The sequence below is a fragment of the Tympanuchus pallidicinctus genome, unplaced genomic scaffold (genome assembly GCF_026119805.1).
Source record: "Tympanuchus pallidicinctus isolate F22 unplaced genomic scaffold, pur_lepc_1.0 scaffold16, whole genome shotgun sequence".
Lineage (NCBI taxonomy): Eukaryota > Metazoa > Chordata > Aves > Galliformes > Phasianidae > Tympanuchus > Tympanuchus pallidicinctus.
In genome coordinates, this window is record NW_026294679.1 from 33,139,701 (window position 1) to 33,164,390 (window position 24,690).

At 40.8% G+C, this 24,690-nt stretch overlaps 1 protein-coding gene across 5 annotated transcripts in view; it reads left to right on the top strand.

Annotated features, from left to right (window-relative positions):
- The window catches only part of PCDH15 (protocadherin related 15), a 669,788-nt gene that overhangs the window by 365,151 nt on the left and 279,947 nt on the right, over positions 1–24,690 (top strand). For 3 of the 5 annotated variants that reach the window (XM_052677550.1, XM_052677555.1, XM_052677553.1), the window contains exon 7: positions 21,662–21,727. In XM_052677550.1, the coding sequence (XP_052533510.1) occupies positions 21,662–21,727 (66 nt within the window). Of the gene's footprint in view, positions 1–20,968; positions 20,984–21,661; positions 21,728–24,690 lie in introns of all 5 variants that reach the window. The other 2 variants (XM_052677554.1, XM_052677551.1) reach the window with 1 other exon arrangement.

Consider the following 24,690-nt stretch of genomic DNA (forward strand, 5'->3'; position numbering starts at 1 on the left):
GTACCATTAGCCAGTATGTCTGCTATTTCAAATGCTTTTGCTTGACCTCCTGAGTTGTCACATCTTTCTGCAGCCACAGCAATTGATGGTGTTACTAAGCGACCTCAAAAACTTCATCACTGACTGTCTTGGAAATAGCTGAGGCATCTTGCTTCCTGTACTGTCAAGAAAACTGTCCCAAAATCTCATTTGTTCATTTGGCTCAGTGCATTTGTCTCATTTCTGCCTTGATTTTATTCACCTGCATAGTCTTTCAGTTCAGATGACACGCTTACATAGCTGGTTTCTACTTTTCAGCTGAAAGAACATTAGAGGACAGCAGTTCCCCCTTTTGGTTGGTGCTTGCTAGACTGAGGGCTAGAATGAGGGCATTTCTGAGGCTGCCCTTGCAGGCTGGGTGCTGCTTCCCCTCCTGTTCCCGGAGGTGCTGCTATGTTTCCTTCCGCCTGCACTTCCTCTGTGGTTGATGATGTCTGTGCCCTTCACCTACTAACATGTATTTTGTGCATCTGTGGTATCTGGTGGTTATGATGTAATGTAACTCAGTGCTCTCTCCTCCAGTTGTGATTTGCAGCCCTATGTTTGTCTGTTACAGAGGTCTTTGATAACAAGATATTTGTCTGAAATGTTCAGGACAATCTCAGATTTGTACCTCGTTTTGCTTCCATTTGTCCTAGTAACAGTTCTGCCTGGCCTGTCTTGCTCTGAGTTTTCATAGACCTGAAACATCAGTCATGTGGTGTCATGCGCTTGTGGGGTTGGGATCACCTTCCAGGACTGAGCAATCATCGGAGCAAAGGCTGCCTGCCTGCTCGCCCTGCTCAGTTCTTGGGTGCTACTCAGGCTCCTCATACTCATCCGTCTCTTACAGCTTAATACTTGTCCATGTAAAGAAAGCTGTTTGGTATTTCTGCTGCCTCTAGTTTGTTCTTTTCCAAGCAGCAGAAAAGGCTGCAAATAGTTATACTTTTGTTTTCTTCAGTCATCCATTACCTTTAAAGTAAAATTTTCAGACAAGGCCTTTAAAGTAAAATTGTCAGACAGGGCCTTGTAATGTGTGAAATGAGGCCAATGGAAATACTTCAAAAGCAATGCCTCCTGTTTTATTATGTTGGCCCACAATATCAGAGGTGGATGTTGGTGTAGAGGCTGAACCTTCCCACCAATATTCCGTTCCATTTTGTTGCTGTGTGACAGAAGGAAGCAGAGAGGAAGTTGGACAAAATGGCATCTGATGTAGGAGAGCCAATAAATAGTCATAGTATATTTGATAAGCACATATTAGCAGCAATCTTTTGGTCAGTAGAGAGGGCTGCTGCGTGGAAATGCTGTCTGTACATGCACTGACGCCACAAACCAATAGAGGAAAAAGGGACATTTGACAAATAGCAGGTTTACTTTTAAGTCTAAATGTCTCCCCTTGTCATGGAGGGGACAGCTTTGAACTGGGGGTCCTGGTATCTTACCCCTTGCTCTTAGAAGCTGAAAGGAAGGTGAAAGCAAATCTGACTACTTTTTGAAAACAAAAGAACATGAAAGCCATAAAAGCAAGCCTTAACAATAAATAAACAAAAGGAATCAGCTGTAATGAGATCATTAATTATGTTTATAGAAGTGTTTAATGGAATTGTGAAACCTCTGTGGTCTGTTTAATACAATGGCATCTGAAAGACTTCTGATGATAGTTGTTGGTTGGGGTCTTTTTGTACCCTTGTGTTTGGTGCTGAACCAGTACTTGTATCTTAATACATATTTAAGTGTAAGGATCTACTCTGTTTTTTAGAACATTTTTCAGTAGTATGGGTGGATTTTGACTTGACACAAAAGCAGTATACTCTTGTGCTCTAATAAGCCACTGGTTACATTTTTTTAATTCCTTACTTTTGACTGCTGTAGCTCTCTGAACAGGAGACATGCCATTGACAGCTGCTCCTTGGCAAATGTGTCACTAATGACTCAGTGGGTTGTGTTGAACTCTGATCTGCTTGATGGAGCTTTTCTTGGGGTATGAGAAACACTAGCAGGAATGCCTCTTCAGTATGGAGATGTCATTCTTGGGCAACCTGAAGGCATGTATTGTTATTTTCTGTTGCAGTCTAACTTACCACATAGACAGAAGGAAAATATTCTCATTTTGGTTAAGATAATACATGCTGCTTTTTTTTTCTTAAGGTAATGAAGACCCTTGAAGGGCTCTATCAACTTTTCCCTGTGTGTAGAAGTATAGGCTTGCCTGAGAGAAATCGAGGAAATAACTGACTTCAGTGGGAACTGCTCAGAAACTGTTTGCTCTTAGCAGGTGAAATGACTGCCACAGACAGAAGTGCTGGAGCACTTGCCAAAACGGATGGAGACTTTTCTGCAGTGTGCCTGTTTTCTGCCCTGAAAAGAGATGCTGGTAGAAGTAATGACTTAATTACTCTTTTGATTAAACTCTTAGGGTCGGCAGAAATATAATCAGTTGTAGCAATCTATTCTACAAATATTTAAATAATTCTGAGATTTAGGATACAGATTAGAGATGCAGATTTTCTCAGTAATATTTCAAAACAGGTAAGAAATTCAAATTGATTCATACAGTTATTCATTTAATTGCATGGATTAGCAGAATCACAGCAAGTGAAGTTCAGCTGTCTCACCCTGTAGCTCCATAACACTGGATCTACAGCAGTGAATCTCTGTGGCAAAATAAGAAGGGCTTGACAGCATCTGCCACGTCGGGCAGAATGTAAGAATACATCTCTCAATTCTCATGCTGAAGATCGGACTTCTCAAAGCACTTGGGCAAGGCAGGAAGGAATACATCTCCTACGAACTTCAGCATTTACAAGATGCAGAGCTGATTGAGAACTTGTGCATTAATAGGTATCGCTGGCATCTGAAATGAAATAATACTGAGTATCCTCAGAATTAACCTAATCAAAAGGAACACAAATATGTTTTTCACTTCGTAAGGACTGAACGCTTGTTCTAAGAGGATATATAAAGAATGACCTTACTCAATTAAATAGTCTTCGTCGTTATCCCGGATGGGAGACTGCATTTTAAGTAAGGATTTTCCTGTGAAAAGCACAACTGCAATATACTTTTTCACCAGGATTGTGCAGGCATAAGTTCTTTGAGCCGTTTTACTTCTGCATGGCACCCATCTATTAGTTTCTGTCTTCAATTCAGTCTAGCACAGTTTTATGCTACAAAAATTGAGTAACTACAGGGCCTCACAAATCACTTTTAAGAGGTTACTTTAAAAATGAAATGGTTTCAGATCTTGATGTATGACTGTCAGGCAGGAAATTAATTCAGGAAAATGCATATTTGAATACAAGTAGCCCACTTATCATTTCCTGTGCCCTGTATTGTACATGTACAGTAGAAGAGAAAGATGCAAACAGGTGCTTGCCTACAGGCTGCCTGAGAAAATGTCTGTTCTTTGTTGGAACAGAAGCCATTTGTTTGCTTTGTGAAAGCTCAGTGCTTTTGATTGGGAGCTCGGTCGCTTGTTTCTGCAGCGGTCATAAAGGGAAAGGAGCTGCTGTTGATGTCTGGAGCTCAGCTACAAGTTCCTTTGGAGAGCTTAGTTTTTCAGAGTGTCACTGATAGGAAATCTGACATGCCACAAGCTACACTTTGGGTGTGCAGGAGACCTACTTCTCTTTGGCAAGAGGCAGGTTAAAGATGTGAAGTAAAGGTTTGAGAAGCAAGCTTTGTCTTCCTTACTGCTTACATGTTTCATTTCTTTGTCTCCTGATAGAAGGGAGTAAAGCCCCTGTGTGTTCCCTGTGATGGATGAGGCAAGAAGCTTATAGTCAGGAAAAGACAAAGCCCAGATCCTAATGTGGAACACCGATGTGATGGGGTCTAGCTTGGAAGGAACCTTGTCTAGGTGCTGACCTGCCTTGCTCTCTTTGCTCAAGCCTTATTCTTTCACCCACAAGGTGCTGCATGCCAGATTCTGATTGTAGTACCCAGGATGTGTAACTGGAAGCACTTCAAGTATCCTGTGACTTAACTGACCTGAACACAATTATTGAGCCAGCACTTCCCTCTAAAGGAACGTTGCCTTTTCTGAGGGGTTGAAGTTCTCATTGGAAAGGGGGAGGCCTGGTGCAGGGAGGGCAAGTCTGTGTGCCAAGGCACTGGCACAACTTGGGTCCTCTCTGTGAGAGTGATTTGTCTTGGGGGTTTTGTAGAAGAGAGGGTAACTCCAGTGACAGTGAGCTGAGCTCTTAAAAACAGGAACAGTTGTGCCCATTGTGTGTTGATTTATGGCCATAGAGCACGCATGTTGAGCTGAGCTGTCTCTTCCACTGGTTCTTCTTGTGCTTTAGTTGGTCATATTTGAAAGCATCTTTGAGAGGGAGATATGTGTCTGTGCAAATATATTGGATGGATTGGTGTTTCATTACATAAACAGAATCAGACTGAGGATAAGCTTGTTTTTGAGAATACTGTGATTTCTGTGATCTCCATCCTGTGTCCAGATTTCACAGAAGAGATTTAGCAATTCCACTGAAACTAATTCCTTTTACCCAAACAAGGTAGAGTGAATGAGACAGAGCTTTCTCAGGTGTGAGAGATTTCACTCTGGTTTAGGAGGATGAGGTAGGACTCTTGTGTTGCTGGGTAAGGATTATATTGTAAATGCTCTTACTGTGTTTATTCAATAGTAAAGCTCTTCAGTCATGAATATTCAAAACCTCTTTGCAAACATATGCATTAAAATGCGAACGAATTAACAGAATTCTTGGCATCTCTGTTCTAAAGACATTTAAGGTAGCCATCTTCAGGACTTGCTATAGTCCTGCTGCCGTCTTTCTCCCTAGACTTGATTTAGCTGCCACAGTCACATTAGACACTCTGGTGAGCATTCTTTTGTGTGTTCAGTTCTCTCTAAAAACCCATTTTTGTGCATGAAAGTCTTTTATCTGTAGAGTTCCAACCCTTCAGCTAAGTACACTGTGTGCTCCTTTTGCTCATAGGTGTCACTGTTCCTCCCCCATACAACTACTTTCCAACCTCCCATTTCATTTTCTTTTTTCTTACTTACACCAACAAGAAGAATTACTTTCTGAATGCTAATGTGAGACTGTCACTAGCTGACAAATAAACTGCGCATGCTGCCACTTCCCTGTCTCAATTTAATCCCTTTTTGATGAGAAGCATTTGCTTTAAACAAGGCACAGGGAATTCTGCTTGACAATAACCTCATGAAAATTAGAGAATAATAAAATTAAGCCAGAACCAACTCATAGTGATACCCATGTCCTTTAGAGCACGAGTTACGTGCATTACAAATTACGGGTCTGGCTTTGAAGCACTTTAAACACCTTATTTGGGTAAAACATTACCTATCCCTGTTGGGATACCATGCTTCTGATGGAGTGGAAAAATGTTTGTAGCTAATTTCACAATGAATAAGACTGTTTAACTGCTTATCGTTACGTGTCTTGGTAACAACTACTTGAAAATGAAAGTTAAATAAACCACCAACACCTGGTATTTTTAGAAATCCAGTAGTTAATCTAGAACAGCTACTGCACACGGATTATCAGAGACCAGTGTTGCTTAGTTTGCTTCCTTGAGATGGTGCTCATTGTAATTAAAAAGTGTAATTGACGATGACTAATGTGTTTGCTGTCCGGATTGCTTGGGGAGCAGAGATCACATGCATTTGTTCTGCTTTCCTCTGAAATGAAGGCTGCTATATCAGAGCGTTCACTGTGAGACTTTCAGGGCAGGGAGTGGATTTGCAGCTTTTCTGAAGTGCTCACTGTTGTCATTGAGGATCCTCCCCCCGGAGCCGGTATGGCTGGTCAAACAGCTCATCTGCTTTGTGCTACACTGAACTGAAGGCCAGTGTTAGGGTAAGGTCTGTTACCTTCTGACTTTGTGGTTCTGTGTTTGTTTCTTGGCCAACACAGCACCCTATATGAATTAGGATCTTATGATACGGATCAGCAGGGAAGCAGTTCTGCTTCAGTTCAGTTAATTCATGTATCAGGAAAATTGCTTCTAACTGCATCAATAAGGGGGATAGATAGTTCTGTTTTACTATGTGACAAAGCCAGCTGATTGAGCAGTGTGATATTGCAAGGACACTTCCAGTTACAGCAGCAATAAATTCTCATTTTAATTACTAAAGAATAAATATCAGTAGTTCTTTGCTGGGGGTGGGATAACAACATGAAGGAGTAACTACTTTTTCTGCTAATATTACTGCTGGTTTTGGAGAGACTGCAGTTTCTAGTTTTGTGTCCTGTAGTGCCTGGTGAGTAAATACTTTCCCAATGGGTAAGACTTCACATATGTAACATGAAATTACCAACAGAGCAAACAGAATGGACTTAGAAGGACTTCTGCATTGAGAAAATCAGCCTGTATGCATGAGTATGGTCACCTCAGGCAAATAGCCTCTCTCTGCTCTTCTGGGGAATCGCTGTTGAAAGATTAGAAATGTTTTGTGTGGCCAAATAAACCTTTATGTGAAAACTGAACGAGGCAGTTTTGGTTATTTGAAAGAGAAAAAAGCGAGTGTTTTACTGAGTTGTTGTTGTTGTTGTTGTTGTTGTTTTTATTATTAATAAATGATCATTCTCTGGTGTAGCATATATTAAAGCACTGACTGCACTGAGGATCATTCTCTGGTGTAGCACATATTAAAGCACTGACTACACTGAGGCCTGGAAAGCCTTAAATGATGTAGAAATGAGTCCTAAGTTATTCTTCAGAATCCCACTCAAAGAGGCTAAATGGATTTTTGAGACAGAATATTTAAACAGGTTTGTTCCATATGCGGATTTTCAGATGTGTAGTTTCAGCTCTGTTTTTCTTTCTTCAGCACCTTTTTTTTGTCGTTCCTTCCAAGTTTTCCTTTATTTTACATTGCAAAATTCACTGGAAGAAAATATTTGGATACTCTTCTTTACTACATTTATAAAAAATTCAAGTTCTTATAAAGTATTTAGTAGCCTCTTGATTTCAGGCCTTGCTTCTCGTGGAAGACTTCAAGCACCCTGATATTTGCCGAAGAAGCAACAGGGCCAAGCAAGCACAGTCCTGGAAATTCCAGCATAGAGTTGAAGATAACTTTTTTGACAGAGGTAATAGAGGAGCCAATGAGGAGAGGTGTGTTGCTGCACCTTGTTCTTAAGAAGAAGAAAAGGCTCCTAGATATCTGCTGGGAAAACAAAACTGAGCTGAAACCAATCCAGGAGACTCCTGGAGTCCATTGATGATAACTTTCGGGTCTGGGTATGGGAGGAACTGAGCAGAGATGAAGTGTTGCTGGACCTGTTGCTCACTAGTGCAGAGGAGATTGTAGTAAAGAGGTTGAGATTGGAGGTACTGTGGGCTGCAGTGACTTTGCCCTGATCGAGTTCATGACCTTCAAAACACAGACCTGGCAAAGAGTGGAGTCAGGACTTTGAACTTGAGGAGAGCAAACTCAAGGCAGTTTAAGGAATTGCGTTGGGTGAGATCCTCTGAGAGACTGTCCTTAGGGACATAGGAGTGGACCAGAGTTAGCAGCTCTTTAGGATATCTTTCTGAAAGCACAAAAGCTCTCTTTTCCCCCTGCATAAGAAATAAAACAGAGGAGTCAGGAAACCAGTATGGCTGATCAATGACCAAAAACTTGGTCAAACTGAGGGATAAGAAGGTCATGTATATGCAGTAAAAGTAGGTGCATGTGGTCTGGGATTAATAAAGGGAAGCAGTCCAGACATGCAAATATGGGATCAGGAAAGACAAAGTGTGTACAGAACTGCACTTGTTGAGGCATGTGAAAAATAAGAAGGGATTCTACAACTACGTTAATCAGAAGAGACAGGTGATGGCAAGTGTACCCTTTCTGATAAATAAGAAAGGAGAACTGGCTATAACAGACTTGGATAAGGTCGAGGTTCTCAGTGAGTTTTTTGTTTTCAGTCTTTTCTGGCAGTTAGGCTTCTCATGTCTTTTGTGTCCCTGAACTTCTAGGTCAGGTCTCAGAGAGCAAGATCACTGTAAGACCAGACCAAGTCTGAGGCCTCCTCACATGATGCTGAATGTGTACAAGTCTGTGGGGCCGGACGACACGTCCTGGGATTGAAGGAGCTGGCTGATTGGGTGCCAAGTTGCTCTCCGTCGTCTTTGAGCAGTCAGGATTGTCAGGTGAAGTCCCTGGTGGCAGAAAAAGGGAAACACCACTCCCATTTTTAAAAACGGAGAAAGACAAACGTGGTGGCTTTCTATGATGGAGTGACGGTATTGGTGGACAGAGGAAGGGCAGTTGATGTTGTCTACCTTGAAACCTTTGACGTGGTCTCCCACCACATCCTTGTCTCTAAATTGGACCGATATGGGTTTGAATGGTGGACTGTTCAGTGGATAAAGAATTGACTGGATGTTTGCAGCCAGAGGATTGTGTTGTATGGCTCAAAGTCTAGTCAAAGGCCAGTGACAAGTGGTGTCACCCAGGGGTCTGTCTTGGGACTGATACTCTTCAACATCTCCATCACTGATGTAGGCGGAGGGATTGAGTATTCGAAGAGGCACTGGCTAAGTTGGCTCATGGTACAAATTTGTATGGCAGCACAGCTGTTCAAGAGAGACCTGGACAGACTGGAGTGTTGAGCAGAGAAGAGTCTGATGAGATTCAACAAGAACAAGTACAGAGTCCTGCACCTGGAGAGGAACAACTGCCTGCATAAGTACAGGTTAGGGGCTGACTTTCTAGAGAAGCTCTGCAGAGCATGACCTGAGTGTCCTGGTGGACAGCAGGTTATCTGTGATCCAGCTGTGTGCCCTTGTGGCCAAGAATGGTATCCTGGAGTGCATTAAAAAGAATGTGGCCAGCAGCTCAAGGGAACTGATCCTCCCCTCTGCTCTGCCCTGGTGAGGCCAGACCTGAAGAGCTGTGTGTCACTCTGGACTCTTTAGTACAAAAAGGACTAGGATCTTCTTGAGAAAGTCCTACATAGGGCAGCAAAGATGATGGAGTGGTCTGAAGCATCTCCCTTCTGAGGAAAGGCTGAGAGATCTGAGGCTGTTCAGCCTGGAGAGAAAAAGATTGAGATCTTATCAAGGCTTATCTACTGAAAAAGATGGGGTCAGGCTCTTTTTGGTGGTGCCTAGTGGCAGCCAAGACAAGGGCAGCGGGTGCAAACTGGAACACAGGAAGTTCCATCTGAGCATGAGGAGCAACTTATTTATTAAGGAAACACCAGAGGTCCCTTTGAATTCTGTGAGTGTTCTGTGAGCATGCATTCTATGCTAAATACAAAACAGAAGTTGTATTTATCGGTGCAGATGGAGAATTCCCTGAGAGGAAGCCTGAAGGGTTATTTATGATGCTTTGTTTCTTAGAAGCATTTAAAGGCTTGCTTGAGTCGTCTTTTTTTCTTATTTGAAAACACCACAGTAATTTCTATGTGAGGAACAAACTGTTGTTTCTTGGAAGTACTGCAAAGCTGTGTTGTGGCCTGGCCTCACTAAATCCATTTGATGAGGACTGTTGTGTGTGTGACAGGAGAGGATTTTCAAGTTGGTGTGTTTTTGTTTTGTTTTTTAATTTAATGGCTCACAAGATGTACCTATAGACATCTGTTCCCATGACCTTTTACTGTTTTCTTGTGTGTTTATGAGAGAAAAAGATGTGTTGGTATGTCATTTGTACCTGAACAAACTGATACTCATAACAGATGCAATTGTAGCAAGTTTTTACTGCCTTGGGTTTTGTTCAGTAGCAGACATTAATCACTCAAGGGTGAGTTGTTGTATGGCCTTCAGTTTCCTTGTAGAGAACAGATTTTGATTACATTTTTCTCTTCTAAAATGCCACACAGTTTCTTACCTGAAGTTCACAAATAATGCTTTTCCTTGGAAAATCTGTTGAACTTTCATTTAAATTATGCACATGCAATTTCTGTTAAGGATAGTGATACGTTCTTGGAAGAAGTAGTTTTCATTTGGCCAAGATAATGTTAGCAATGGTAGTTATTTTTAAGTTTCTTGTTGCAAAGTGGTTGTGTTTTGCTCCTCAGGATAACAATATGGTATCTTCTGCAAAAGTCAGACTGCTTCTATACATGCAGTGTGACTTTGGCACAATAGATGGTTTTTGCTCAGAAGAGTTCTGGAGTCATTTCTGGAAGAGCAGAGCCTCTTTCTGGGCTGCATTAGTCACAGACTCATAGTGTAAAGGCATGTCTAAAGACCTGTTTCATGATGCTGTTGAATTGAACTGTTTTGTTTAAACTACAACATTTTGTTTCTCTTGAGGGAGGAGGCATGACGGAGACCAGCTCAAGACGCCTGGGACAGACGGGCTTAGGCTCTGGTGGCGCAAGAAGCAAAGTTTATTGTTGTTATAGAGTTTTTATATCTTTTAGCTACAGGAGTATACAATACTTAAATCAGATAACATTCATGCAGCTGACAGCAATACATCATTACTTAATTAGCACTTTGTGGATTATGGTCAGTACAGTGATCAAAAGGTGTTCTCTCCACAGAACATGTTCTGCTCTTGGTCATGGAACGAAGAAGCTGTAGCTTATGCTTGCCAGTCTCACATGGCAGTCCTTCCCTTTCAGGAGGGGCCGCGTGTTCCCTGTTTGACCCTTTCAGGCCAGCCAGGTCTGTTTTGCTTAACAGTCTTCCTCAGAGGCAGAATGATTTTTCAGGTGAAAATTGACTGGGGATTTAGAAGAAAATGGGCAATACTGGTGCTGAGATTGCAGTGAGATTGAGAAAATCCTGCTGCCACCGATGGGCTGTAGCTGCTCTTTCATTCTGTTGGGCAGTATCTCTAAGTTGTACCCATAGCATCCATTTTCTTAATCTCGAGTGCACAACCTGCAGGAAAGCAATATTATTTTTTCTTTAATGAGCTTGAGCACTTGAGCAATTAAGACGACCTAATTGAATGAACCTAATCAGGAAGACATGGAAGCTTGCCTCTGGGATGCTGCTCAAGGCAATTGCTCCTCGTATCTTCACTTTTATCTCTTTAGTTAATAGCACCAATGGGTATAGCAGCACGGGCTACTGATTTCACAGCTCAGGCGCTTAGCAGTTTTGCTTCATTTTCATGCTGTGGGCCTTCTCTTCTGCTAAAGAGGTAGTGATTAACAGGTGATGAGAGTCTCTGCTTGGTTCTTAATGTTCTGGGTGCTCAGAGAGGAGGGCTGCTCTATTTTTAGTGACTTTGAATTGCTCAGCCTGCAAAACACCAATGAAGCCAGGTGCTGATAGGCATGATCCCTAGCCAGTTCCGTAGAATCTCTGAACCTGTTGTTTTGATAATTCAAGTAGTTAAGAGTGCATTGCTAAGGAATGACAAACAATGAATGGCTTCAGATGAACAACTGTTTTCTTAATTGTAGACTTACAGCAAACTGCATTCTTACCCTCTACCAGGTAAGCCATATTTTAATTGACATAAAAAGTCATACTTAGTAATGAAATGAGTCCAACACAGCTGTGTGTTTTGTGTTTTGTTTTTTTTTATGAAAGTCCTTGTGGGTACAACCTGTAGGCGAGTGAGTACAAGAGATAAGAGAAAACTGCTTGTTCTTTCAGTATAACCAATGGCTCAGGATTTATTTTCAGTTGTGCATCTACCTAATACAAAATTAATCAAACTCTCCATTACAGACAGCCTGGGTATGGAATAGAAGCTCAGAGCATTTGTGTTGGTCACAGTATTTTATCAGTATCAGTTTGTTAGATAACATAAAAAGAATAAATGGTCTGAAATGCAATGGGGAGAGGAGTTGTCTTGGGCACTACCGGGTGCTAAGAAAGTATTTGAAACCTACGGAAATATCTGTGCAATTGCAGTATCATCTGCAGGATCATTTGAAGTGCTGTCTCTTGGATGAAACCTTGTAGGAAGAATTTGAAAGCCTCCTGTCTCTTCATATTCCCTCTTAGAAAGGTGAAACTCAGTCCAACTTGGAGGCGTCATTTCTATTCTGCTGCTGATGGCCTCCATGTATTCTGTGTTTTCAAATTGTTACGGTTTTGTAGTTTAAGGAAAGACTAGGCCTCTTGTCTTGGTGATATAAAACTTGTCTTAATACACATTTAGATGGGATTGACTTAACAGGTAGACCTACTGATGTTTGTCCTAATTGGTTAAATGCCATTTTGAAATCTGCTTAGGTGTATGTATTGATTTGGAGGGGAAGAGGAATTGCTAATGGGATGAAGCTGGCACTCTTTTAGCAGCTCTACTTCTTCACAGGAGCTGAAACGCTGAGAAGACCTTGCAAGAATATCAGATCAGTCTGAATTTCTGCCATAAAACATGATCATCTTGTTGAGCATGTTTTCCCTTAAATTTTTAACAGTCTTCGTAGTACAAAATTGAATTTCTGCATTTTATTTTAAATAGTCATTAGCACTTGTAGTAGTTGATTTGTTAACTGTTATTATGCTGTCTCTACGGTAATCTTTGGCATCATAGGAAGAATAACATGGTTTTAGCAAAAGATTTTTTCTGGTCTCTTCACTTATCTGAGGAGGTAATGGAAGGTGGAGATTTTGAGGGTAATTCCTATGTCCTATAAGATGATTCTTTAAAAAATATTTTCTAAGCAGGAACAAATTTAAAAGGAAATATTTTGAGGTCACAGGGTCTTATTGCAAGAGATATTAAATGGCTTCTCCAATACAGCAGAAATATACTGATTCTGTCTTCTTGCACGTTAGCTGTTTTTTGATGATAAAAGTTTCTGACAGCTGATATCCCTTTATTGTCACTGATGTCCCTTTATTGTTATTTATTAAAAAATAAAACAAACAAACAAGAAATCTTACTATCTGAAGTGTACAAGTTTTGGGAAGAAGTCTTCTGGTGCTCCAAGCTTAGAGACCTTGCATATTGGCATTGGCCCCTTTGCTGCAGTTTTGGGGGTGCTTGGAGTGTTCTGGGGATCCCAGTGGGTGCTGGAGACCACCATCTGCTGTAGGGTGGGCAGTCACGCCAGCCATGACTCTCATCCCATACTTCTTTTATCGCTGTTGTGTTACAGGAGAGAGGTCTAAAATATATTAAAAAAATAAATTCTTTCCAAGAACGAGCTTTTTTCTTTTTGTACAAAAGTAGAATATCCTAGCAAAAGGAACAGACACTGCTGTAGATGCATGTTCTTGAGAAGTTATCATTACCATTGTATGTGGGAAGGACATGAGTTATAAAATTGAGATTTCATCATTTCTTGCTCAGCAAAATAGATATCAGAAGTGTGGATTTAGAAAGAAGAAAAACAAGTAATGTTTTATAGCTATTTAATGATCAAGTCCTTGCTTTTATAATTATCTAAGGTTCAGGCTTTTTGGACTCAGGCTGGGTCTGTGTTGGGCAGAGAGCAGCTCAGACTTGAATTACTGAATTCATTGGACCATCGTTGATTAAGCAGACACTTCAAAGGACTTTTTCTGTGAAGTCTCCTTGCTTGGCAGTTTTCACAGATGAGGAAGGTGCAGATGGCTATTGCCATCAGACAGGTCTCAGCATTGCCCACACAAAGAGAACTTGATGAAGCCACAGGAGGTCGATTGTAGGTAAACAGTTGATCACATGTTATTTCCTTCATTTTGCTGCTACACCCCTGCTTGGTAATAGGCTTAAAAAGCCTCCCGGTCTCAGCACTTCTTTAGGCTGGCTGGTTTTCTTTGTTGCTCAAGTTTGGTACGAGGTCTTTTGTTTGACTTACCTACAGCTTTCTGGTTTCAAGACCAAAGGAGAACATCTTCAAAACGCTCCTCACTGGTAACTGAGCCATTCTGTTAAGACACATCTGGATCTGTATTTTAAACATGAACACATCCAGGTCAGTAGAGCAGTGGGTTGTTTCTGTAGGCAAGGTGTAGGGCTTGCTCTGGTATATGAGCAAGAAAACCCTATAGAGCACCACAACCACTGGACCCAGGTAGTAGTCCCCTCAGCATTGGGCTGCATTGGCCACAATTTAGTGCAGAAAGGAGACAGTTTGAACTGTGAAGTTTATCAGATGCAGCTGTCGAGGTCTGCTTTGGCTGGCTGCTGGTAGCAGTGCTAGGTGAGTGCAGGAGGATCTGAAGAAGCAAAGTGCCTTTGGGGCAAGAAGCCCCCTCACTCCCCATGCCTGCCCCTTGGATTTTCAACCATTACATATTTTCTGGTGTATTTTATCAAGTGTTGCTTTCTGAAAAATGTTGCTGAAATCATATTCTAGTAAGAATACGGCTCAGTGGTGTTTGCAGATGGCAGTATTTTAAAATTTAACGTGGTCTTTAAAAATGAAAAAATATTTTGGTGTCTATCACAAGACTTCATGGTGTTTGCTTCTGAATGTTCCCTTTGAGGTTTTCTATTAATTCTTCCTTTCTCCCACCTAATCCCAGTAAGCAGTCTGGAAGACACCAAATTAAGATGTCTGTGTCTGATGTGTACAAAAAGAATGCTACTCTGAAAGATGGAAACAGCATTCAGGGAGATGAGAGGCCAGATAACTAAACAAGATTTCAGTGGCAGTGGCCTTGTTGCTGAGCCTGAAATCTAAAAGTCATATATAGACCATTTAGGAAGACGGGAATGCATTAGACGTGATAGGGAAAAAGGAATTTCAGAAATACTGAGAACTGTATGAATCTTTAGTGCTCAGTGCATAGCTGAGTTAAAAGCAGCTGTAGTCAGCTTCTAAAATTTTACTTCATTTGAAGATATTACAGCTGTTCTGAAGTCGTCCAGCACATTTGCATGGTCTTAAAAATTACTTCTGGTTAATAGCACTTGGGGGTGTTTCTTGGCACGGTATCATTTTTTGTTTTTTTGGGGGGCAGAAGTATGACTTTTAAAAGGCTCTGTCAACTCCAAAACTGCTTGTAAAATGGAAGTTGTTGCAGTCTGAAGGAATATAGCTTCAAAGATAGATGGTACTGCATTTTTCTATAGCAGTAAAAATAAAATAGCAATACATAGCACTTGCAGGGCAATTTCCACGTAGCAGACCCTTTATAGATATTATGTCTCTATGAAGATGTTTGAAGAATGGAGAAATAAAACATCAGAAGAAGTCAGCTGTGCGGGCTGCGTATTCTGAATGAAGGCACTTTGAGGCTATGCGAGCAGAACTTAGAATAGCACTCTTACTCGTTCTTGTCCTTTTTGTGCTTTACTATCTATCAGCATTGCCTTTTCTTCTGTTAGAAGCCAAACCCAAAGGAGATGCAGTCAGATGTAAACAGCTAGATTAAATTGGAGTGGAGTTGTTGGATCCAAGCGATGAATTGTACAGTAGCGCTTAACTGAGCCATTAATTTTCAGCCTGAATCAAAGCACAGAAACTCAGTTCTAAGAAGAGTCCCAAACGTGCTGGAATCAAGCTCAAGTTTGCGGTTGTTCCTTCCCAGTTTCAACAATTAGAGATGTCTTTCAGGAAGAACTCAAAATAGTCTGTGAAAGCCCTTCTTATGCTATTTTCAATGCAGAGCAATTGCTGCACAAGCCTACTAATGTAAAGGTTATGCCAAGCTTATCCTAAATGGCACAGCTGTAGTTCTGAATTCAGCAACGCAGGAAACAAGCCAAGACTTTTTCCCCTGAATCTGAGTTGCTTAGTTACACGGATAGCTTAAATGTATGGCTCTGTGTAGCTCTTTATTAGGATCAGTCTTCTATAAGTCGAGGTGTTCAGAGAGATCCTTTCATGGCTTTTTTCCCAATGAGCATCTGCTGCTGAATGAGCAGACCCCTGTCTGGGTTCAGCCCACGATACTATTGGCCTTCTGGGCTGCAGGAGCACTCTGCTGGCTCACATCCAGCTTTTTGTCCATCAGGACCCTGAAATCCTTCTCCTCAGGGCTGCTCTCGATCCGCACATTGCCCAGCCTGCGTTTATGCCTGGGCTTCCGTTCTGTTTGTGGAATCCATAGGTTTGTAGGAAAGCTGCTGTGTGATACACATCACCTTTCAAAGTGTTTTCCATGTGACTTTAATGTGCGTGCTGATATTGACTAACTGTTCAATTTAACGTTCCAAGCCTCATTAGTGCTACAGAAAGTGGCTATAGCCTAAACACAGTAATTGTATGGTGTGATTTCATGACTGTGGCAGAAATCCTAGGTCAGCAATGGATGGATGCTGAGGAGAGCCATTTTCAACCACTGATGGTGTTTAGCATCTGATCTTGGTTCCAGTGATGAATTAGGGAATGAGAATCTACCTTTTATTCTGCCTCCAAAGGAAGTAATTTCCTTCCTTGAGTACGGAGTGGAATTTTGTTGAAGTCTCTCAGATCCAGCTGCATATCTGTTAGGACTGAGTCAGTTTTTTGGGGGCTGCCTGTTGTCCTACAGCCCACAAATGTTTGTTAAAATAAATTAAAAAGTAAAAAAAAAACCAAAAAACAAAAAAACAACCAAGCAACTGTTTAGTTACATTTGAATATCTGAAAGCAAAATTAAATGCAGAATAAAATGTAAAATAATGCAGAGTACTAATTTGGTATTTTTGAAACAGCTGGAGGAAAAGCTGATGATTAGCAAACTGTGGTGGATTTTTTTGTTGTTGTTGTTGTTTTAATTGCAGGAGCACCCAGGAGAAGCTGGCAGTTATTGTACTGGGTTGTGGCCCTGGGAAGGTTCTTTCGGGCTGCTCCTTCCCCTGCAGGGTCATTGGTGTCAATGTGGCTCATTTTGGCATTGACGCAGGGGCAGGACTACATAAATGAAATGTTAAAGATTGCTGTGTTACTGGGAGCACCCAGCCCTTCTTGTAAATGATGTGGGAGACCAGATTTGGGTTACAGTCACTTGAAATTGTTAGGCCGTATGGGGCAAGCCATTTTCATTATTGAACTTTTCAACAGCTAATGTGATTGCATGCCTTGCAGTCATGATTTAATGATCGCAACAGTCAACAGCAAGCACTCCTCCCACCCAATTCAAGTGTTGCATTTAGCTTGAATTTAAAGATCTGTGAAGTGTTACGAGTATGGTAGAGGGGCTGTGAGTGGTAGGAGGGAGGAAAAGGCAACTCATCCATGGCAAAGCCCTGTGCCAGGCTGGCTTTCTTTGGCTGTGAAGTGGTTGGCATGGAGAGAAATGCTCCAGGTATTGCAGAGGGTAGACGGGAGGTGGCACTGAGGGGGTGAGGATGAGAAGAATGAGGTGATGATGAGGCAGTGCCAAAATACAGGATTATTCAGATTGTCGGCTCACACCGTGTGACCTTGGCTGAGCATCTTCCTTAGAGCAGTGATTGAGGGTTTCTTCTGAGCTATCTCATTAAAAATAATTAGAAATTAAAATAATGAAAATTAGCTGTCAGAAAGCAAGTGGATCTTAGCCATGTAACTGTTCCATGAAGAGTTTATTAAATAGGTTTTCACTAGACTCACAAGGAGACAGGCACTTTGTCTGCCTTGGCTTTGATCAAGTAATTGTAAAGCAAAAGCACTAGCTAGAGGAAGCTGGAGTTAATGACAGGAACAAAAATGCAGGCTCTTAGCTTTGTAGCCTCTTGCTTTGTTTGCCTGATGACTACTGCCTTTTCTGGAAGATGCTTGTGTTGGGGGGACCTTGCTGCATCACCAGTACATTTACCAGTGCTGCTGCTCACACATAAAATAGGTTTATATTGTGACAACTGTAGCTGGAGAAGCTCGTTTATACATGGCCTTTCTTCAAGCAAGTTCAATTAAGCATGGTAGGACTTCTGTGACTACTCCATTATGCCCAAGAATTTCACGGGGACAAGAGATCTCTTGTAAAAGGAGCCATGTGATGGAAGTAAACCATCCCAGCATAGGAACTGCAGAGGTCTTATTAAAAACAGCAGCTGTTAGTTGGGTGAGCGTCAGTGTTCTGGTATGATAATCTGCAGGACTGAATTGGAAGAGTTGAAAATCTCCAAAAGATTTATATGGGGGATTATAGTCAAATCGAAGGTATTTCAAAACAAAACTGGAAAAAAAAAAAAAGTTAATACTTCATAAGTCAGCTTTGCTGCTGCAATTATCTGTGCTTGTTTCTGTTGAATAAAGCCATTTATTACTGTGAAGTAATTTTTCTCAAGTTCTTTAGGAAATTTCTTTAGGAATTTGAGAAAAGAACTGAAATTTGTAATAATGCTAAGAACCATTTATGTGTAATCTTGTAAGCAAATTAGGGTAGTTTTTGAAAGTGAAGATCTTGGGTTTTTCTGCTTTCCCTGTGGAAAGGGTGTTCCAGGATCTGCTTTATCTTCCAGTCTAAAATAAAAAATAGTTCAGGCTGGAAATCCACTTTTTTTTTTTTTAATTTGTGATCTGCTGTTTCTCCTTTGCGCTCACAGTAGGGTGCTTTGTTTTTTCATGTGTGCCCATACTCAGATAGTGCTCTTTTGTTTAAGCTTTGTTTAACACTTTTTTGGTGTTTTCTCTTGATATTTACTCATGTGTGTTTTTAGAAAGATTTCCTTTCCCTAGGCTAAGCCATTCAAGCCTCTGTCATCTTTGTGGGATGGTCTCTCCATCCAGCTGATGGTGGGAGTAAGCTTTCCATGCACCTCTTTCCCTTAGAAGATGTTTTTCATATCAGTGTTTCCCTCAAGGTCTTCCTGGTATTTACGACATACGACTCATCTTGAAAGGTTTTGAATTTAATTATCTCCCTTGGAATTGGAAATTTGTATAACCCTGCAGTTTTAAACTTATGTATTCAGTGTATGCTGGTGAGCACGAAACTAGAGAAAGCTGTGGCATTATTAAGTTCTGTCTTTCAGAAGGGGATGGAGGGATGACAGACATCCTAAAACACGTTGGTATCTGGTATTTGGCTAGTGCTGGAGTAGTTAAAATCACATGAAATGATAATTGCGCAACCAAACTGCAAGTGGTCACAGTTCTTTTTAGTTGGCACCATGAAGATGATCCACAGGTATATATGTACACGTCCTGCTAGACTTTTTTTACTGTAGCTGTAGAATCAGGTTTTGCTGTTGCTCTAATCTTTTGACTACAATCTATCTCATGAAAAAAATCATTGCTTCATCTGCTCGCTTTAAATCCTTTGCAAAGGATGCCCAAACTTGCAGGTGTGCTGTGCCTTTTCTCTGAGATTTTCGGAATCCAGAGTTCAGTGCCGAGCATTCATTTCAAGCATATTTTGTAAAGGTTTGATTCTAACGTTAAAAATTCTGATGTGTTTGGTGGAGAGCCAATCAATCTTAAGCTGCTTTTGGTATTCAGAGTCACGATTACCCTTTAGAAAGGCGTGTTCATTCTGTGGGATTAAAATTTCTCCCTGGTTTGGATTTTGTTTTGGTGATGTGTGCACTGATTGCTGCTTGGTGACAAACAACAGACCACTCGTGAAAACACTCTCAGCACATTTATATCATTGAGCTTCGTTGCACTCACAAAGAGCATGTCAAAGGGTTGTTCAGTTAGCAGCTTGTAAACTTCTTGAAAATTCTAAGAAATGTTTGTGGGGCCATAGTAGTTATGATCCTGTTATTTTTATAGCAACCAGTGAATAGAATAAGAGCATGAAAAAAAAATCTGTGTTTCAGGTAGATAAGCAAATATTACTTATCTTTCCAGAGATTGCTCCTAGCGATGAAAACAGCAATGGAATGGAAGGTGTAGTTTTTCAAGTGGTCTGTTTACTGTGTTAAAGTACTGTAAGCAAAAGGTATGCAATGTTTATGTATGCACCTACAGTGTGTGAGAATATGAAGAAAAGCTGAGCATTTGCTCACCAAATGAACTTGCATAGACTTCTTAGGATAGCAAATGAAGGAGGTACATGAAACTACTGCTAAATGAATAGGAGTATTTGTGTGCCCACACCAGCTTTCTGCATTTTATCTTCTGAGCAAGGTTTGCCCACACAGCTTTTAAAAATAAATAAGTCAAAAGATAAATGATGGGACTGTGGTATCACCAGTGACAATTCAGTGGCATTCGGGATATTCATAAATACAAGCAGCCTCCAAGACTCGTGCTGTCACTCACCAGCCCAATAGCAAAGCAGTCACTGGAGGAAATCATCATGTCACAGAGTTGCCCTTTGGAGGTCTCACTTGAGCAGGCATCTGGATAAGTGCTTTGCTGCTTTCATCTTCCTTTGTAGATGTGGTCCATGCAGGGTGAAATTACAGCATGGAATGAATTAGCTGCTGCACTTCTGTTGAAGTCAATGAGTGTGTCATTTTTACTGGAGGCTGCGAAGTTGTATTTTATCTCTCTTTGCTGCTGCTCTTAGTTTACAGATGATTTTGTAGTGGGATTTTGCCTCAAGTATTTAGACTTCTCAAGAGATACGGCGATGCTCCAGCGCTTGGGTAGAAACCATACAGAAACTGTATCCCTTTGGGTCAAAACCAGCTGTAGCTATAAAATGATAGAATTACCAAGGTTGGAAAAGACCTCCAAGATGATCCATCCACCTGCCACAAGTATTTCCCACTAACCCATGTCCCTCAGTACAACATCTTCCTTGAACACCTCCAGAGATGGTGACTCTATTATCTCTCCAGGCAGCCTGTTCCAGAGCCTGACTTCTCTTTCAGAGAAGAAATTTTTCCTGGCATCTAACCTGTATGTGTGATATCCGGTGTCATCCTCCTGGCTGGGCCCATGCAAGTTCTGTATGCAGTTCTGTGTTGAAAGGGGAAGGAGAAATCTTTTCTTATAGCACGCTGTTCTAGTGGCACTGTGAGGCTCTTTAAAAGTGAAAAGTACTTCTTAATTAACTTTTTATTTTTCTTCTGCGTGGTTTGGAGAGGTAATATTTTTCTTCTGTTTAATGTGGAAAATGAAAGTGTTCACAAAATGTTCATTGTGAGTAGTATACCTGTTTTTATATTTTTAGGACTACACCTATGCGTTTGCTAGCTCTGCATGTACTGCTTTTATCTTTGAAGCTATCATTTCTGTAAAGCAACAAAATCTTACTTATTTTCTTTCGTTATTCTGCTCTGCTTCCATTGATGCCTCTAAACTTTTGACTCCAGACTGGCAATATGAGGGTAAGATGGCAAAATGAAACTTCCTGAGCATTGCTTGTCTGTCTTTAATTTTTATTTCCCTTTGAACATTATTAAAACTCTTTTCACTCCCTTTCATTAAACCCTTCTGTTGCAATTAATTCAAATTCTTTGGTTCTGTTGTGAAGCTTTAATTATGATTTATACCTTTTAACCATTCCCTTGTTTATTTTTATTTCTTTGGGATAAATGACCATCATATTATACTTGTCTTGAAGGACTCTGCTTCATTGTGGTCCCTGCAAGGCACGGAGATGTTTGTAGTGTAGCCATCAATGCTGTAGTGTGGTATGTGATGAGGATTTGGTGTGTGTAGTTGTGACATGGGAAGGCAAGCTCACCTAAGAGAGGATGTAGCAATCTGTGTAGTTCATGCTCTATAACTGTTAGTTTTTAAAAATGGATCAACATCTGAGATATTAAATTCTCGGTCTCGGTCTCCTTTGCTTTACAGAGTTTAGTTGAGGAAAAGATAAATGAAGAGCTCAGATTTTGATCTTCTGAGTGTAAATGAGCTGTAAAGTATTGTAGACTATTCATGTCATATTTCAGAGATGCTTCTCTTCGGTATGCTGAATATGCAAAATCACAAAACAGACCAAAAGAAACACAAAATCCTTTCTCTGGAATCAGAAGTAACTTCTCTTTTTATCTTTATAGATTGCAAGTTGGCCAGAACAGGTCCTCCAGCCACAATAGTTCCCATTGATGAAGAGAGTCGGAACGGTGAGTGCCTTTTGTTCTTGTGACACAACTGCAGTCTCTGGTTGGGGCATGGAGGCTCCCGCAGGGAATGAGGTGCCTGTGTCTGGTCTGGCAGCTGGGAACCCTATGCTCTGCTCTGAGAACTGGTCTGTGCAAACCTCTGCCAGTGAGGGATGGTGGTGGGAAGGGCAAAAGGATCCACTGTTGTGACAGCTGCTGCTTCTTACTGACAATTATGCATCTTAATGACTTGGCTCTTTCACCTTGAGCTGCTCACCTGAGAACGTTTCTTCTTTTACAAAGTACTTAGACCACAATTATTTGTAATACACGAGTAAGTTAACTACCTGTTTGCTCCTATGTATGCTTGTTGTTACCCATTGAGTTCTTCAGACATCACTCTGTTTGATTTCCTTTTTGTTTGGATATTTACTGTGGTAAGGTAAGACTTGAAGGCTTCTTTCTCTGAAGTTTGATAAGGGTGTTAATGTTGTATTTTGGGTCTCCCATGCAGCTTTCAGAAGGTTCACTGTTAGTTGTTGTTCTTTGGTATGAGCATTAGTTATGGATACCTCTGTGGCAGAACTACTCAGTTGTGGGATTTGATGCTTATGTGTTTGTCACCTTTCTGGGAAGGTGTCAGATGGTCTTGAGTGGCAAAAGCCCTTGATTTACATGTTGGTGGTATTGTCACATAGCTCTTTTTCTTATGTACTAGCAGCAATTGAGTTTTATATCTGAAGAACGTGGTGTGAAGAATAGTGCAAAAGAAATAAAAAAAAAAAAAAAAAAAACTAGAAGTTAATCATAGTCATCTGAGGCATAAACAAAAATAAGGAGCAGTAAGAATTTTGCATGCTGTGATTGGTAGTTGGATATGGTTTCTTAGTTTTTTGATGTTGCAGTCAATGTTTATTAAATATAGAAAATTTCTTCCCTACAAGAAAGACTGTTGAATGGTGGGAAGAGGTGTTTCCTCAAAGCTTTACATGTGTCTGCAAAGATATAATGTATCTATCTCACTGTGAATTCCTATGAACCATTAATTCCCATTAAATAAGTCGAATGGGAAGCAGAAACCTGAATTGGCATTGTCGATAATGGAAACGACACACCTCATCTGGAAGCCACAATATGTATTAAATTAATGTATCTCCTGGGAAGCCAGCTCTAGGATTGAAATGTCCTCAGATGCTCAGCTGTCTTTATTGAAGCGGTAGGTTGCATCCTCCCCACTGCTGTGTGTGACTGAAGGTAATGGAGGTTGAATCCAAAGCCTGCAGCTCAGCAGTTGGATCAGGGCTACTACTCATTGACTTTAAGATCTGTGGAAAAAAATGTCTCAATATGCTTAAGCTGATGGTAGGTATTTTAGCTAAAATAGGCATAGCAAAAGGCGCTTTGCAGCTGGCAGCATCTGCTGTCGTGGTACTTTGTTCACCCTTCCCAATGTCTTCTGGTTCAGTGGAAATGCGTTAGCTTGCTAAAATCCATGTGGATCCACACTAAGCAGTGGATAGTGCAATGTAATTGCTTAAATGCACGCTTCTGTGTATCAAAGTCAGACTGTTATGATAAGAGTATGACAGTAACTAATGGAGCCATGTTGTCTTCTGCTGTGTTTTCTACATGGAACTGCACCAGTCTGTTTTTACCTTCATTCTTGGTCGTGTTCACATGCTTTGCATTATACTTACATGCCATGTCTAGCCATGTTGTTGCAGTGTTGCAAAAATATAACATACTACTGTCAGCAATGCTATTTTAATAGAGTCTATCTTCAGTTTCACTGCAGTGTTTCTTCTCAGCATACAGAGTTTAATCATTACTAAATCATGTAGTCTAGAGTCTGTGCAAATCTCTTCGGGGTTATTTGACATTTGTGCAAACACAGTTAAGTGCAGTGAGTCTCACTGGCTTCTCATTAGAAAGTTGCTGTGGTTTAATACAAGTGCGTTGAGAATAGCATTTTGTAACAAATGTGACGTTATGGACTTTTCCTGCCTTTCCTTTCTATTTCAGAAAAAATCATGAGTTAATGAGTTGAAGGGTGAGGAGGTTCTTCGGAATGTTAATATCTTCCAATACATCTGTCCTACAGAAATGTCTTTGGCATTATTGCTGATGAATACTTGGTGTGTATTTGACTATCTAGCAGTTCCAATTTGATCTGGATCAGGCCCAGGCACATAATAACATTTGGTTAAATTAGAGCACGCAGTACAGAGTTTATTCTGGCTTTATTTTCACATAGGAAGAAAAATTATGCATTAAATGTAATCCAGTCTGCCTGTTGGAGTTGACCCTTGCACAGTGTTGTGAGCAAATTCTAGCAAGATAAGTGGACTTGTTTTGACTTGGTTGTAACATGTAGCTGCATAGTGCTAAGACCAGTACTGAAGTGCTATTTGGTTTGACCCGGATTTGGCACCTCTAGGCTGATTGTGGAGTACAGGTTGTTTGTTGGAGCCTCCCTAAGTCCAGATTAACAACAGGTACACATGCTGATTCAGATCCAGTCTGGACTGCGCCTGCAAAGTTAAGGTCAGATGGTCAGTCTAGCCAAAGAAGAAAGCCTGCTGCGTGGTGTGTGCAGCGTTGGCAAATACTGTCATCCAGTATTCTGGATGTTTCCTTGCCATTTAGGAGTATGGGCCATAAAAATCCTTGGAGAACAGTGTATTATCGAGAAAATTGCAGCAAAAGCTGCAGAAAAGGGGACTTGCTAACCTTTGCTGTGCACCTTGGCTTTGATGTGGAAAGCATGCAGCAGGCTGTAATGGTAAAATATGCCCAGTTGTGGCTGGCTCTCTTTGTTGTTCTGGCAAAGCTTTCTTTTAGAGTTAATGATTTTTTGAATGCTCTAGCCACGAAATTCCTCATAATGGAGGAAAATGAGCAGATATTCTGTGGTTTAATAACGTCCTTTTAAGAAACACCTTTTTTTTTCATGACTTGCATACTTAATTGCCAAATACAGAAAT